Here is a 14590-nt window from a genome sequence, read left to right on the forward strand (position 1 = left end):
CAGCTGATTGTTCTTTCCTAGCAGAACTCTCCATACAAATGTACAGATTTCTTTTGTGTTGCCTTTTGGGAGATATCACAATAAGTAAATTAGGATGAATAACAAAATAGCAGGGCATAAACCCTACCACCTGTGGTTGTTTGAGTTTGGGTTTTGTGTGTGTGTTTGTTATGTTTTGTTCTGTTATTTTGTTGTTGTTTTTCCATCTGTGTCATTCTGGTCATCACTGCATTTATGCAATAGGCAAATAGAAGTAGCTGTATGTATGAGTGAATAGTAGCAAATGTATTGACTACAAATAGGAACAGGCATGGAGGCAGGAGAGAGACATAGTTGCAATCTGAGGATGCATTGTCACTTACGGGCTGAGGAAATGTTGAAACCAGAGGCAATCTGGAAGGAAAGAGAAGTTTGTTTTATGAAAATCAGGGAGTAACTGCTATAGACACACATCCCCTGATTGTTGAACATTTCCTAACCAATTTAATTTTCTGACAGAATTAAATCATTTTCAGCCACCCTCAACGAATCACAGAATGGCTGAGCTTGGAGGGGACCTCTGGAGGTCATCTGGTCCAAACCCTTTTGCTAAAGTAGGGTCACCTAGGGCTGATTGCTCAGGACCATGTCCAGGTGGCTTTTGAACACCTCCAAGGATTGAGACTCCACAAGCTTGATGGGCAACCTGTGTCAGCACTTGGTCACCCTGACATTAAAAAGGTATTTCCTGATATTCAGAGGGACCTCTTGTGTTTCAGTGTGTGCCCACCACCTCTGGTCCTGTCACTGGTCATCAATGAAAAGAGCCTGGCTCTGCAATCTCCTCCCTTCAGATATTTATATACATTGATAAAATCACTCCTAGTGTTCTCATCTCAGGCTGAACAGTCGCAGTTCCCTCAGCCTTCCCTCGTATGTGAGGTGCCACAGTCCGTTCATCATCTTTGTGGCCCTTCTCTGGGCTCTCTGTACTGAGGAGCACAGAACTGGACACAGAGTATTCTAGTTGTGGCCTCACTTTCTGGACAAGGGAAAGTGATTTGAGAATATGTGAGGGAAGTCCTTAGCAAAGTAGGGGCTTCTTAGGAGGTGTTTTTCAGCACATGTAAGAAGGGAAGAGAAATATGTTAAATGCCACATACTTGCATATTGTCTTTCTGTTGCAGATTTGTTTCTGAGATCAGTTTTGAGCTGATGGAAGTTTATGTTAAGAACTGGATAACGCTACCACTCTCATGCGTGTGAAGCAGCCACTCTCAGAAGTGTGATTAAATGAAAGCTGAAGGAGTAACTGCTTCTTCCTCTAACTGCGAGCTCTCTACATTGTCTCACTGATAATGAGCAAACCCAATCACTTCATTTCATCCATTCAAGAGTTTTTTTCTGGGGAGTCAGTGAAATTCAGTGTGAGTTACTTAATCTCCCAATACACAGCCTTACGCTGTTAATCCTGCTGCATTTTCCCCTCTCTAGTTTTGAATCTGACACTTGTCTCATCTAATCAATGGGGCAAATTTTGGCAAAGCTCTCTCTGGGATTCTTTATAGCTCAGCGGTCGTTTGTATTTTGCACTGTGCTACATGGAAACAGCTGACAGCTTCAGGTTTTTTTCCCCGGAACGTTTTGGTTATGAGTGTTAGAAGCTGAAAGATGTTTAAGCAGCATGTAGTGTCTTTCACCTTCTGACCCCCGCTCAAATACAGCTGAGGTTGACAGTAACTGGATCTTATTAGAGTGCTGAGGTGTTCAGTGAGCTGTAAGTTGATTGTGTAAGTTGTTGTGATACCGCTGCTGGCCCTGCCACTCTCCTCTTTGCTCTGCTGGCTCAAGGATACGGCGTGTCCGGCTGGCGTGGGAGTGTATAGCGGCAGTGGAGGATCCAGTGGGTTTTATCTGGTGGGGGTGCCAATGGGCTGGTGCTCTTCCCTCCCCGTTTGTGTGTGCTGTGGTTCTGGGCTTGGTGCTGGCGTATGTGCTGTCCGTGCTTAGTGCAAGAGGGAAGTGAGACTCAGCAGGATGTTACTGAGGGTTACAAAGCTCGTGGGGGACATGGACCCAACTGTCCCCAAGGTGAGAGCTGTGCCTCTACGGTGGATTTCTTTGTACTACCGTGTTCCATAGTTAGAGGTGTTTGTGTGGAGCTGTTGTATCAATGAAGAACTTACTTCTTACCCAAAAGAAAAAAAAAGGGAAGGTTGGTATTTCCTGCTTAGGTGTCACAGACCAAGAAATCTTTCCATCTTCTGCCACAGAAGCTGCTCAGTGTCCTCCTAGGTTCCTCTTCTCTCTCTGTCACTCTTGACTGGAGAGTAAAACTTTCTGGGTTTTTGTCCTCGTACAGCAGTTTCCATCTATCACGTCAAAGAAGAAGGTAAATGTTAACACTTCTTTTTATTTAAAGGGCACAGAGCGGCCATGTGCCTTGCTTGGTGTCATTTGGCTGATCAGTGGCAGTATGAAGAGTAGTGCCGTTGTTCTGTCTTAATTGGTGGAACGACCAAAGGAGGGTTGTGAAAATATGCCAGGAATTGATAAAGGAGCTGGTGAAGCTGGCAGTGACCCTGAAGAAGCAACACTGTAGTTAAGACACGGAAATACCAAGTTGAGCACGAGGGATGAGTCCATGAAACCATCATCAGGGAAATACCAAGGTGGGTGCACCGAAACAGAAGCTGCTAATCGAACCAAGGAGAGAACTACTTGAACTGGGGGTGACCTTTCCTCATTGGCATAGTAAGAACCTGCCCTCGAGGTAGGAAAAAGCCCCCTGCCAAGCAAAGCCCCTTCCTCACTGGAGATGCGCAGTTAAAAGAGAGGCTACTGTGAGTTTAAATGGAGATGAGACCTCACAGGGAGGACCAGTGAGAATGAGGGCGGCCAAACTTATCAATAAAAAGTGCTGATCACTGTTGCTCGGAATGTGTGAGTGCTTACCGTGTATTAATGAAGGTGTGCTAGCTTTGTGAAATTGCCACCTGGCACCCATCTCTCTGCGCAGATACGGATTAAACAATTGTCTCGACCCTGTGTGTTCTTTTGGCTCATTGCATACAGGGTAAAAGAACTCAGATTTTGGGACAACATGATGATTCCTTGCACTCTTAGAAGGGCAGGGGTTTGCCTGGCAATGCGTGAAGCATGTCTGGCAGAACACTGATGGTCAGCAATGTGGAAACTCTGCTACTTGTCCTTGTCTCAGCACTTGCCTGCATCTCCTGGCAGGGCTGATCTGAGTGTGTCCAACCGGCAGGGCTCGTATCTGCATATCATTCCTGAGAAGGAGTGAAGTTATTTTTCTGATGGGGCTTCTGAAGCACAGGGTGGTTCAGGGAAATGTGAAACCAGGTGTACCAAACTGCGGAGCAGCTTTTACTCAGCAGAGCCTCCATCCAGTGTAGGTATGGAAACTTGCATTTTCCTTTCTGAGTGACAACTTTTCTTTGCTGTCTCATACTCAGTTTTCCATTCATGAATACCCCCAAGTCCTCTGCAGGGCTCCTCTCAATCCATTCTCTGCCCAGCTTGTATTTGCACTTGGCTTTATCTTAGCCCATGTGCAGGACCTTGCACTTGGCCTTGTTGAACGTCATGCGGTTTGCACAGGGCCACTTCTGCAGCCTCTCACTGTCCCTCTGGATGGCTTCACTTCCCTCCAGTGTGCCGACCACACCACACAGGTCGGTGTCATTGGAGAACTTGCCGAGGGTGCACTCAATCCCACTGTCCCATATCTTCAACAAATATATTAAACAGCACTGGTCCCAACACTGACCCCTGAGGAACGCCACTCATCACTGCTCTCCACTTGGATATCGAGCCGTTGACCGCAACTGTGTGTGCACAGTCAACTCTTTGAGTAAATACTGAGGTAATGGTTACATTGTGTGAGAAAAATACCAGAGGATTTGTTTTCTCATGCTAACAGAATCAGTACCATGTCATGAGTGCAAAATAATTATGAAACTTTAAGGCAGATCAGTTTAAAGGCTTATGCTGTAGATTTTCACTCTTGCAATGTAATTATGTTTTGGCTCACAGAGTATGAAAATTTTCTGTTTTCAGGCAGAGTACTCTGGATCCTCATTCAAGCTTGAAATTTCATTTCTGTGAGAAATAAATGTGGTGGTCCAAGACTATTCCTTTGTGAATATGGTCAACGTCAAAGAAAATAAGAAACTCACAGTGATTCAATATATAGTTAAATCCGAGTTAAAGATGACAGCTTTAGCTGGTTAAAAATATTTCCTTACTCATACTCTATAAATAAGGTCGTAAGTATGGTTTATGCACTTTTTCTCCAAATACTCATGCTTAATTTCTGTTCTAGACTGGTTGCACTTCTGATCTCTGACTGCACTGGGTCCTGCTCACCGCCCAGGCATCTCTTACTTTCACTAAATCTATTTTCTTTAATGGCATGCTGTTGCAGGGAATGGTTCATGGATTGCAGAACCAAGGACTTTTAGTTCCTGATGCCACATGAATAGGTAGATTTCTTAGTACAAACCTGTATATTGCGTTTGGTGATATTACACAGAGGCTTGTAATACTGTGCTGGTCACAGCTATAGTTTGGCAATTGCTCCTGGCTCAACTGGCGAAGGAGATTGGAGTGAAGAACAAGGAGGCGGAAAATTGTAAGCGTTCTTCCTCTTTCCTTCCTTCACTCTGTTAGACACTTACAACAAAGTAATGTTAGCACTAATGTGAGTCTTAACGTGTTCTGACTCCTGCAGATGTACTTCTTTGTGAACCGCGAAGAGTAGTTTGAAGAAAGTATAAACTTGTGAAGCATTCTTCTGTGTGTTTTTGAATGCATTGCAGTTTCTTTGACAACAACAACAACAAAAAATGCTTTAGTAGCTTAAAAATCCTGGGAAGAAAAGAAGTTTAGAACTGGAGAAGTTTATATTAGGCAGCTAGGAAGTCAGAGTTTGCATTAATGATTCTTGCGTGAGTCTTACCATCTTCAGTCTGTCTGTGACACAGAAGTTAGGTTCCTGCTGAGAATTACAGTTCAGTAGGGCCTGATGTTTATTTTCTATAACTAGAAATAACATAGAGTGTGTGACCAAAGTAGGTTTATTATACTGGTATATATTGAAATTTCTTAGAATTTACATTTCATTATTTAATATTATTTTATTTGTGCAAGTCTGTCTTCAGTTTGTTTTATTTGGAGTTCAGCCTGTAGTGCCATATTTTCTTTTTTAGGAGGAAGGTCTGCTAGATTTGTTTCTCCAATAGTAATTTTTTTCCTGCAAGTTTTTGAGTGTAGAGGTGCTACAAAGCTTAGATGCTGGGTTACAGGACATTTTCCCATAATAGATATAAGACATAATCTGCTTCTGGAAAAAAACAGATCAATAATACAGGTGTGTGAATATATGTGTGAAAATATAAATGATATTCTAGGTTACACACAGTTTAATCAACATGAAAAGGATGTTGCTGTTCATGGGCAACATAAACAATGTATTACGCATGCTTCAGCTTTAAACTCGTGCTTTCTTCTTTGCCTTATTACTTGTCAGTATTTTTGTCTTCCATCCGAGGTAAAAATTAATATGGAATGAATATAAAGAACTCAAACATCATTGGATCTCCTTTATCCATGAGATTCAGGTGAGAAATGTTTGATGACGTATCTCCTACATCTGTGGTAATAGATAGCTGGTATTAAGCAAGGATTAAAGTAGTTAAATTTTGTGTATAGGAAGGGTTAATAAGCCAGTAGATTGGTCCAAAATACTCTATGTTTATCTGTTTCATACAAATTCTTCTCAAGGTGAAGATGGCCAGGTTGCCTGTGAATGTAGGTGCCAACATGCCTATGAAGAAATTGGTCTGAGGTGCTGTTGAAAGTAAATCTGGTTTGTCTGGGTGCTCTCCTCTTGGAATTCAGGAGCTTAGACAGAAAGGAGTGTGTCTTGCTCCTGAAAAAGTTGCTTTATACTTCAAACTTCTTAAATATTTTCATAAGTTACTGCATGTGAACTCACTGATGACTTTCTGATAAGATCTGTATTGAGTCCTTCCTAGGAGGAGTGCAGAGAAACTGTTCAGGCATGCAGGCATATGGTTAGGAAAGCCAAAGCCCACATGCAGTTGAATCTAGTGAAGGAGAACAAGAAGAGCTCCTACAGGCATATCAGCAGCAAAAGGAAGAGCAGGGAAAATGAGGGCCTGCTGCTGAATGGGGACAGAAAAGGCTGAGGTACTTAAAGACACTTCACCTCAGCCATTACTGGTGAGATTTACCTTCAGGAATCTCAGGCAAAGAAGACCTGCCCTCAGATGCAGAAGATCAGATTAGGGAACACTAAACCAAACTGGATGTACACGAGTCCATGGGGCCTGACGGCATGTACCAGGGTGCTGGGGAAGCTGGCCAGTGTCACTGCAGGGCCATTCGCAGTTATCTTTTGAAAGGTTGAGGTGACTAGGGGAGGTTCCTGAGGGCTGGAAGAAGCAAAAGTCAATCCTATCTTTAAGAAAGGCAAAAACAGCCAGTCAGTCTTACCTTGATTGCCTGTGATCGTGCAAACCATTTCCAAACATATGAAGGATAAGAAGGTGATATGGAACAGTCAGCATCAGTTTATGAAGGGGAAATCATGCCTGACCAACCTGATGGCTTTCTGCAGTGAGATGACTATCGGTGGATGAGGGGTGAGCAGCGGATGTTGTCTCAATATTGGCAAGGCTTTTGACTGTTGCCTCCCCTGGCATTCTGATAGACAAACTGACGAAGTGTGGACAGTGAGATTGACTGGCAACTGGCTGAACTGCCAGTCTCAAAGGGTTGTGATCAGCAGTATGAAGTCCAGACAGAGGCAGTCACTAGTGGTGTATCCTGGGATCGCCAGCACCGTTCAACATCTTCATTAATGATCTGGATGATGGGAAAGAGTGCACCTTCAGCAAGTGCAAGAAAAGTATGGGCTTAGTGGAGCAAATCCAGTATAGGGCCACTAAAATGATCATGGGACTGGAGCGGGTGTCATGTTAGGAGGGGCTAAGAGAGCTGGGACTGTTCTGCCTGGAGAGGATCTTACCAGTGTGTACAAAACCTTGTGGGGGGAGTAAAGTAGATGGAGCCAGACTCTTTCCAGTAATACCCAGTGACCGGACAAGAGACAGTGGTCACAGTCTGAAATACAGGAAATTCCATTTAAACGTAAGAAAACACTTTCTATGTGAGGGTAGTTGAACACTGGCACAGGTTCCCCTGAGATACTCAAAACCCATCCCTGAGCACCCTGCTCCAGCTGGCCCCACTCTGAGCAGGGGGTCAGAGCGCACGAGAGGCTCTACCCAGGTACATTCCTGCCTCACCATGCTGTGGGGCTGTGCTCCTGGAATCTAATGGTGTGTGCTGAGCCTTCTGAAACTTTGCTAGGAGTAGAAGTGAAAAGTCAGCTCTAGTGTGAAGCACAGAGAAAATGCTTCTTCTCTGGTGCTAGGAAATGAAATGGATAGAAAAAACATTCATCATACAACTCTATTTCTCACTGGAGGTGAAATTTTGTAAAATTAAGACTTTGAACGCTGTGAGAAGAATCCAGTCCATGTAGCCAGTTTTCAGTATTTGTGGTAGTGTACTTTATGTGGAGCTGTTTAGACTCTAATGTATGCATACATTAAGGTGGACATAATAGACATTTTGCTGATTAGTGGCAGGTCTAGGTGCAGAGCTTGGGTCCTAGTATCAGCCTCAGCCTAAAGGAAATTGATATGTCAAAAATGCATGTGACATTCATGAATCGATTCCAAGACTTGAATTATTTTTCAGGACTCTGGAAAATTATTTTATAGGAATTGATTAATTTAATATGGAAGAATGTAATTTTTGTGATGCAGAGAGAAGACAGAGTACTTCACTGCTAACTACTTAACTTTAGACACTTTAAATCTTACCTACTCATTTCTTTAAGCTGGAAGGTGGAATATTCTGCTGCAAACTTTTCTTGATCATGGTGTTCCTTGCACAGATTTCTTTTAGTAGCTGTGTGAAATCTACCTGTTGTCTTGAATCATGTCAGTCTCAAAGATGGATATAGCAAGTGAATAAAGAGGAAAAAAAGTAGTGACTTTGGTAATAAACTTGAGTTTGTTTTACACACAGTTAAATATCCAGTTGGACTTGAGCCTAGGAATCAAAATAATTCAGACTTACAGTTTACTGTAGCTGAAAACATTTAGAAGTACTGTTTGATTAGCTTCTATATGTATTCTGCAAAATTAAGATTTTTCCAAAGAGAGAGTCTTAGATAATGTGTGTGTCTGAGTGTGAGGGAGAAAGAGAATGGACAGGAAATAAAAGAGAGGATGTATATGATTGTGTTGGGAAGGGAATAGTCCTCAGCGATTCCAGTTATCATTTACCACTTTTGGCACAATCACTTTTTTTCCCTTCTTACTTTGTATGTTTTTCCTCTTGGGTCAGTAGGAGAGCAATTTCTTAGAATGAAAAAGTAGTACAGTAAATCCATTGTGCCTCTAGGATGTATTAACTTCAAAAGATATGATGCTTCAGTGTCCTAGCTAGAGTCAGACAGAATCTAGCCTGCTTGGTTTTGTTTCTCTGACTCCGGTGTGATTCTATCTTGAAAAGGCATGGTCTAATTCTTTCAAGTGAAAAATATTGAAGCAGATTTATTTCAATGAAATTGATACCTCTGGCAAGGTGGATCTAATTCAGATGGCTATGCCAATGATGGGAGTCTTGAAACTTAAAGAGACAAAAACAAACAAAAAAATTCAATAATAGTTTAATTTTTAAAAAAGTATGGCAAGCTTAGCTTAAAATTACACATGGAATGAGAGCAGAATTGCTGTTGTGTTAATTTATTTACTGAGATGCGCAGTAATATTCTGAGATTTTTCTTCACACACATGACATTCATATTTGGCACTGGTAAGCATTCCTATCTGAAGGAATTTTTCTTGGTTTTTTTTTGCAGCACCTTTTCTGTTTCCTGGAGTGAAGGAAGAACAATTTGAGTACTTTGAATCTCTTTTCCTACAGTACCCTTGTAATTGCGTGCATTAACTAGATCTAGTTAGCTGGCTAAGAGATTCTGAGGCAGTTTTAAAGGAAAGCTTTAAAGGGTCAAGACTGAAAGGATGGGTGCTGTTTCATCAAGGCAGGCTCTGATATCTTTGCAGAGGTTCAACGGATGCAGTGATGTTGCAAGTTGACAAAGAATTCATTTGAATAATTCCAGTGATAGAATTGAGGTGTATAATTGCATTTAATTGATTTGTCTTCTTTTTTTGCTAACTTCCTTTTCCTCAGATGTCTTAATAGATTGTGGAAGTCTTTCTTGTGATGTTCTCCATTTCAACAGATACCAAGTACTTTACTATTTTAAAAGGTTTTCTCTCTTTATTCTCTGTAGCTCTCCCCACTGGGTTGCCTACTGCTTGCCTAAAACTCTGAACATCTGAGTTAGAGTAGCAGAAGAACAAACCAGCTAACAGTGACTTCTCAGCCTTTAACATGGAGTGTGCTACTGAATCACCATTGGGTGAGAGGTGAAGGATACCTCTGAAAAAAATCAACACCCCAAAATGAGGAAACAGAGGAAAATAAAAAGGATTAAATACTTAAAAGATGACTTGTGACCTTTATGTGAGGGGTACCTGTCTGTTTAAAATTTTCATTCCTCAAGCAGATAAAACAAGAGGGCATCAATTCTCAGATAACAGGCCTTTGCAATTGTCCCTTAAAACTGGCAAATGATTTGTTGCTCTGGGAGCGGGGATGTGCCCTGTTAATTTCAGGATACGCAAAAATCTGTTTCCTTTAGTGTGGTGGGCTGGCTTGTTTAAGAAAGAAGTTAAAAGCTTTTCTGCTGTTTCACTATCTATTTAGCTGACACTGATGTAAACTGGACTCAGTGACTTTGTTGACAGATGCTAGCAGCCAGACTGCAAGCACGAGCCAGGCAAGCGGGTCTTCCTAAGAGGGGAGGGGGACTGGGTTGATGCACCACTGCCCAGCAGTCGTATAAAGCTGATGATTCTCCACTCTGAGAAACAAACAGTGGCAATAGAGAGAGCTGAGAATACATATAAGCGTTGATACTGTAAAGGGATTATTCAATCCTGCTTTATTAAGATAGACTCATATGCCATTTTTACAAAGCTGTACTTTGTTGCTCTGTGGAACAGTACATGCTGTTGCAAAGAATAGGAAATTTTCCTTAAGTAACCTTTGGGTAAGAGTGGTTTCTTAACCCTTTGTGAGATGGCAACTTTATGATACGCTGGCAACCAACACGCCCTCATCCACTGTGTTTGCCCTTCCAGTTTGCCTTTTCTTGGAGAGACAGGAGAGTAAGCAATGGCACAAAGAATCTCTTCTGAAGTTGCATTGGAAATTAAAATTTATCACCTTAAAATACATGCAATACCTTACACTGCTTTAGATTTACTATCCAGAAAAATTATTATGTGATTTCTTATTCTTACATGTAGGACATGCATTAATTTTTTTTTTTTTTTTTTTTTTAAGTTGTGCCCCAGTTGGATTGTAATTTCCTTACTAACTAAAGGGAGATGCTTTGAAATTAAAAATCTACTTAATCAGGGTAAGGTTGTAGAAGCAGTTCCCACCAGAAACCAACACTAAAAACCTAGCACAGATATCTTAAACAGAATGTTTGCGACCAGAAAGAGGAAACAGTCTAGGAGACAATGTTCGTTATTACTAAATACAACGTAAACCTCATGAAATACAAATTTTGATTTAGATGGACAAGAATTTACAAAGGATCCCTCTACAACTATAGGGAAGAATAAGAAATTACTTGAGTTTTAAGCTTGTTTCTGTCAGTGTGCCATTCTCTGTAGCACATGAACAAGTATCTAGAAACAACCAGGAATCAGATGGTATTCCAGAAAGTTAGCAGTGTCTTAAGCTTCAAGGATGAATTTTTGAAATTGCAGGAATTTCTGAGTATCTCTTTTTCTTTTCTCCCAAAGAAAGGAGTTGGATGTGCATTTGAATCTGGCTTTTTTGAGAGTGAATATCAGTATGGTCTATAAATTTTTAAATAGATTGTAATTGTCATCACATAGCTGACATTTACTAGTAACAGTTAAGAAAACCCCATGATCTAAAGAGAACAAATAACCACTGCTTACTGTTGGACTTGCATCAAAATCCTTCTTTCTCTCAGAAAAATGCAGCCGGCTGTAGCTGCCAGCTAATGTACAAACAGAACCGAGAGAGGGAACAGCTGCGCTCTGAAAAATAGCATAGCTCAAAGGCAGCAGTGCCCGCCTCGGCTTCTCTGCTGTTTGGATTCAGACTAGAATTATATGCTTTGGGGTAATTTTACGTATGGAAGGAAGCTTTTCTAGATGATCTGTAGGGTTAAATATTTCTCAACTTAAAACCAATGTATTATTACTTGTTTGTTTGTTTGTTTGTTTTCTTTTTTAGAGTAACTTCATTCCTATTACTTCTTACCTTTGTGTTTCTAGCATTTTTAATATGTTTCTGTGACAGTCGTTGTTTGTCAGGTAGGACTGTAGGTCCAGTGTTCGACAATCGGCATCTCTGAAGCTACTTGGTGAGCGTGTTGGACAAAAAGGCCTTATGCCTGGTGGATCTGGATCATGAGGAATATCATCTAGAAATAGGTGACAGTGGCCTAATAAAGTATTTTTACTTGGTGGGCTTCTGCATTGCAGGAAGTGTGACCCCTTTGTTAAGGAGCAAATTGTGTGTGTTGTTTCAGTTAAGACTGTAGCTGAATCTGCGCATGGCAGATTTAAAACAAGAGAGTAAGTTGTGACTAAACATAGGGAAACCACACTATCAGAAAAAATTAAAGTGGTGAATGTAAAGAGTGATAAGTATGAAGTTGTGCATTCATACAGCTTTTTGTGTGCATTATGGCGTGCCAGATATAACTCTGTATCTCACTGAAAGGTTCTTGGAGCTTGTACGAAAGGAAGTTTTTTTACAAGCTAGAAACTCTTGATTAACCATCTTCTAGTGAATATAAATTCAATACTGCTGTAAAATGTGACTTCCAATGACTGCTTTAAGTGACTTCAAGTTTTTATACTGTATTATGTCCATGAATTATTATTGAGAACTGACAACATTTCGTCTCCACTGCTATTGTGTGTTTTATTCCAGATGCAGCAGGATACAGTATCTTATTTTTGAACTCCACAAAAATAAGCTTAACACTTTATTTGTTCCAAGCCAAAAAGGCATTTATTTCCTGTTTGTTATGTTTTAGCCAATGTTCTGTATTTTAGAAAGGGTGTAGCACTGGTATTTTCTAGGTACTGGGAATGCAATTTGTCAAGCAGGAAAACATTTGTATAGATTGTCTTCATTTCCAAAGCAGTAACTTGTTTCTGGGTTCATACTACAAAAAAAAGTAATATGAAAAGTTAAAGTTCTGGTTTACTGAGGGAGTAGGGTCTACTCCTCCAAGGAGTGTATGGTGTTTTGTTTTCTGCATAAAACCTGGTAATTTTCAAGGGCAAGACAATTGCAACTTGTTTGCTGTTTTTAGAAATGTGAGTACTGCTGTTGCCAACATAAAAAGTAATGTTTTACATTGTTTGTTGACAGGGACATAACATGCAACCAGGATCTGTCTGTCTGCTGCTTCAGTGACACCTTTTACTCCTGGGGAGCCTTTCCTCGCTGGGAGGGTGGCGGCCAGAATCTGTTCTTGGCCTCACTGCCCTGGGGCCTGTCACCTCAGCTGGCCATGGGGCACCCTCTGGTCAGAATAGTGGCCCTCATCACTGGGTGTAGTTTTGAACATGATTTGTCTGATGTACCAACATAAATGTTCCCCAATAGATGGAGAAATAGGGCCAGTGTGGCCCTTGGTAACAAATCATGTAGAGGACATGGCAAAGTAGGCATCTGAGTTTAGTAACAGCTTCTGTGAACATTACAATACATTAATATACTTAAATGAAAGTGTATTTCATTTAATAGTGTCCTGAGTGATTCTTATGGGGTCACATTAGGTAGTCTGGGACAAAATGAGCATTCAAAATAAACTTAGTTTTAATTAAAACCATCTTTGGTGGTTGCAATAATATTGGTTTTGCAATGCCTCACAGTATAGGAAAAGAGGAAAAAAGGCAATTATAGAAGGTACAAAACTATTAATTTGGTTTTAGTTTTATAGCTCATATGAGATTTATTTCATAAATACAGAAGATGCTTCTCTGAAGAACAGTGAGTCACTTTTTTTTTTTATTTTTATTCTAGTTGCAGGGGCGAAAAAAAAAAAAGTGCCTGACACTAGCCACTTCTAGTTTTCTGTAAAAATCATTTTAAAATGTTATAATGGTAAGTGTGGTGGTGGCACACAAGCAAAGTTGAAGAAAAGAGAAAGAGGACATTGGCAGTAGAAAGATAAAGCTTTGAAGGCTTTTCAGAAATCATAGCATTTTAGCTTTATTCATATTTTAGTTTATAGTTTTGTTTCTGTTGCTTCAGAGTTCTGAAACTGTAGTAATTTGTGCATTTTGTCTGTACTGGGGTTTTAGCATGCACTCAGTTGCTTTCTTCTGCCATTCTGGAAATCTCATGGCTCCTGGGATAGGCACATCTTTGACAAATTAGAAAGCTCTTCAGTTTTGTGAAATGATATCAAGAATGTAATACAGATTTTTGTTATTAAAGCTTCTAGTAATACTGAACAGCTGGGAAAAATTATGAAAGTTTAAAACCCAAAATAAACAGAGCAGATGCAGGAGAATATTGTTTTGGACATGCCGTAGCCATGTCTTCTGGTAACTGCAGGCCATGTCCTGGTCGTGCTGGCTGATGAACATCTCCTGTGGAGCTGGAAGTGGAGTGAAGGGTGCGAAGGAAAGCCAGCTTCCCTTGGGGTACACCAGTGGTGCGCGTTGGACTGGAGAGGTCACCCTTCCAGAGCTCTGGTTTTCTGATAGTGCCAATGACTTACTTAGGAATAGTGTAGTCAGTATTATCTGTTAAAATACTGAATTATATTAACTGAGTAATACTAGTTGGATGGATGCTGAGTCATCTATGCTGACCATTGCAGAGTGTCAGGAGATGCCATTGTAGGCTGTGTGTAGCTCTTGCACTGTTGAATGGTAGAATCAACATTGGAAATGGCTTGAAGGTTGTGGGAGCAACCATGCAAGGGCTTTGTGGCTTGTTGACCAGAAGGTGTTCATTCAGTCTTACCAACAGGAGACCTACGTGATGTACAAAATCCTTGCCTTCCTTCAAAAAGCATGGACCCCACCTCTGCAAAGTTCCCAGTCTGCTCTGGGCTCTGACTGAGGGGCTAGATGGCCAGACAGTACCTCTTACAATAGCACTGACTGAGTTTGGACTAACACCCCGTAGCTCTGCATTAGCTTTTTTGGGGGAGGTGTGTTAGAATAAGTTGTCATGTATTGCAATCAATCTAGAAGCTGTGGATAAGGTCATTGGGGTGCAGAGGCTGAAGAAGGTGCTGTTTCATGCAACACCTGGATGCCTGCACCACTCCTGAAACACACCCATAGGTGTGTGTCCTCTGTTCCCATCATAAGTCAATGAGCTACCAGTGGTGAAC

At 41.0% G+C, this 14590-nt stretch overlaps 1 protein-coding gene across 4 annotated transcripts in view; it reads left to right on the forward strand.

The window, feature by feature from the left end:
- UST (uronyl 2-sulfotransferase) overlaps positions 1-14590 on the forward strand; it is a 176637-nt gene that overhangs the window by 15992 nt on the left and 146055 nt on the right. Inside the window, exon 1 of one of the 4 annotated variants that reach the window (XM_042796051.1) lies at positions 1827-2070. The exons of 2 other annotated variants lie outside the window; for them this stretch is intronic. In XM_042796051.1, coding sequence (XP_042651985.1) covers positions 1971-2070 — 100 coding nt within the window. In that variant the 5' untranslated portion in view covers positions 1827-1970. Of the gene's footprint in view, positions 1-1826; positions 2071-2486; positions 2652-14590 lie in introns of those variants that run through there. One more of the 4 variants, XM_033011652.2, reaches the window with a different exon arrangement.

This window comes from Tyto alba, unplaced genomic scaffold (genome assembly GCF_018691265.1).
Source record: "Tyto alba isolate M040663 unplaced genomic scaffold, T.alba_DEE_v4.0 Super-Scaffold_22, whole genome shotgun sequence".
Taxonomy (NCBI): domain Eukaryota; kingdom Metazoa; phylum Chordata; class Aves; order Strigiformes; family Tytonidae; genus Tyto; species Tyto alba.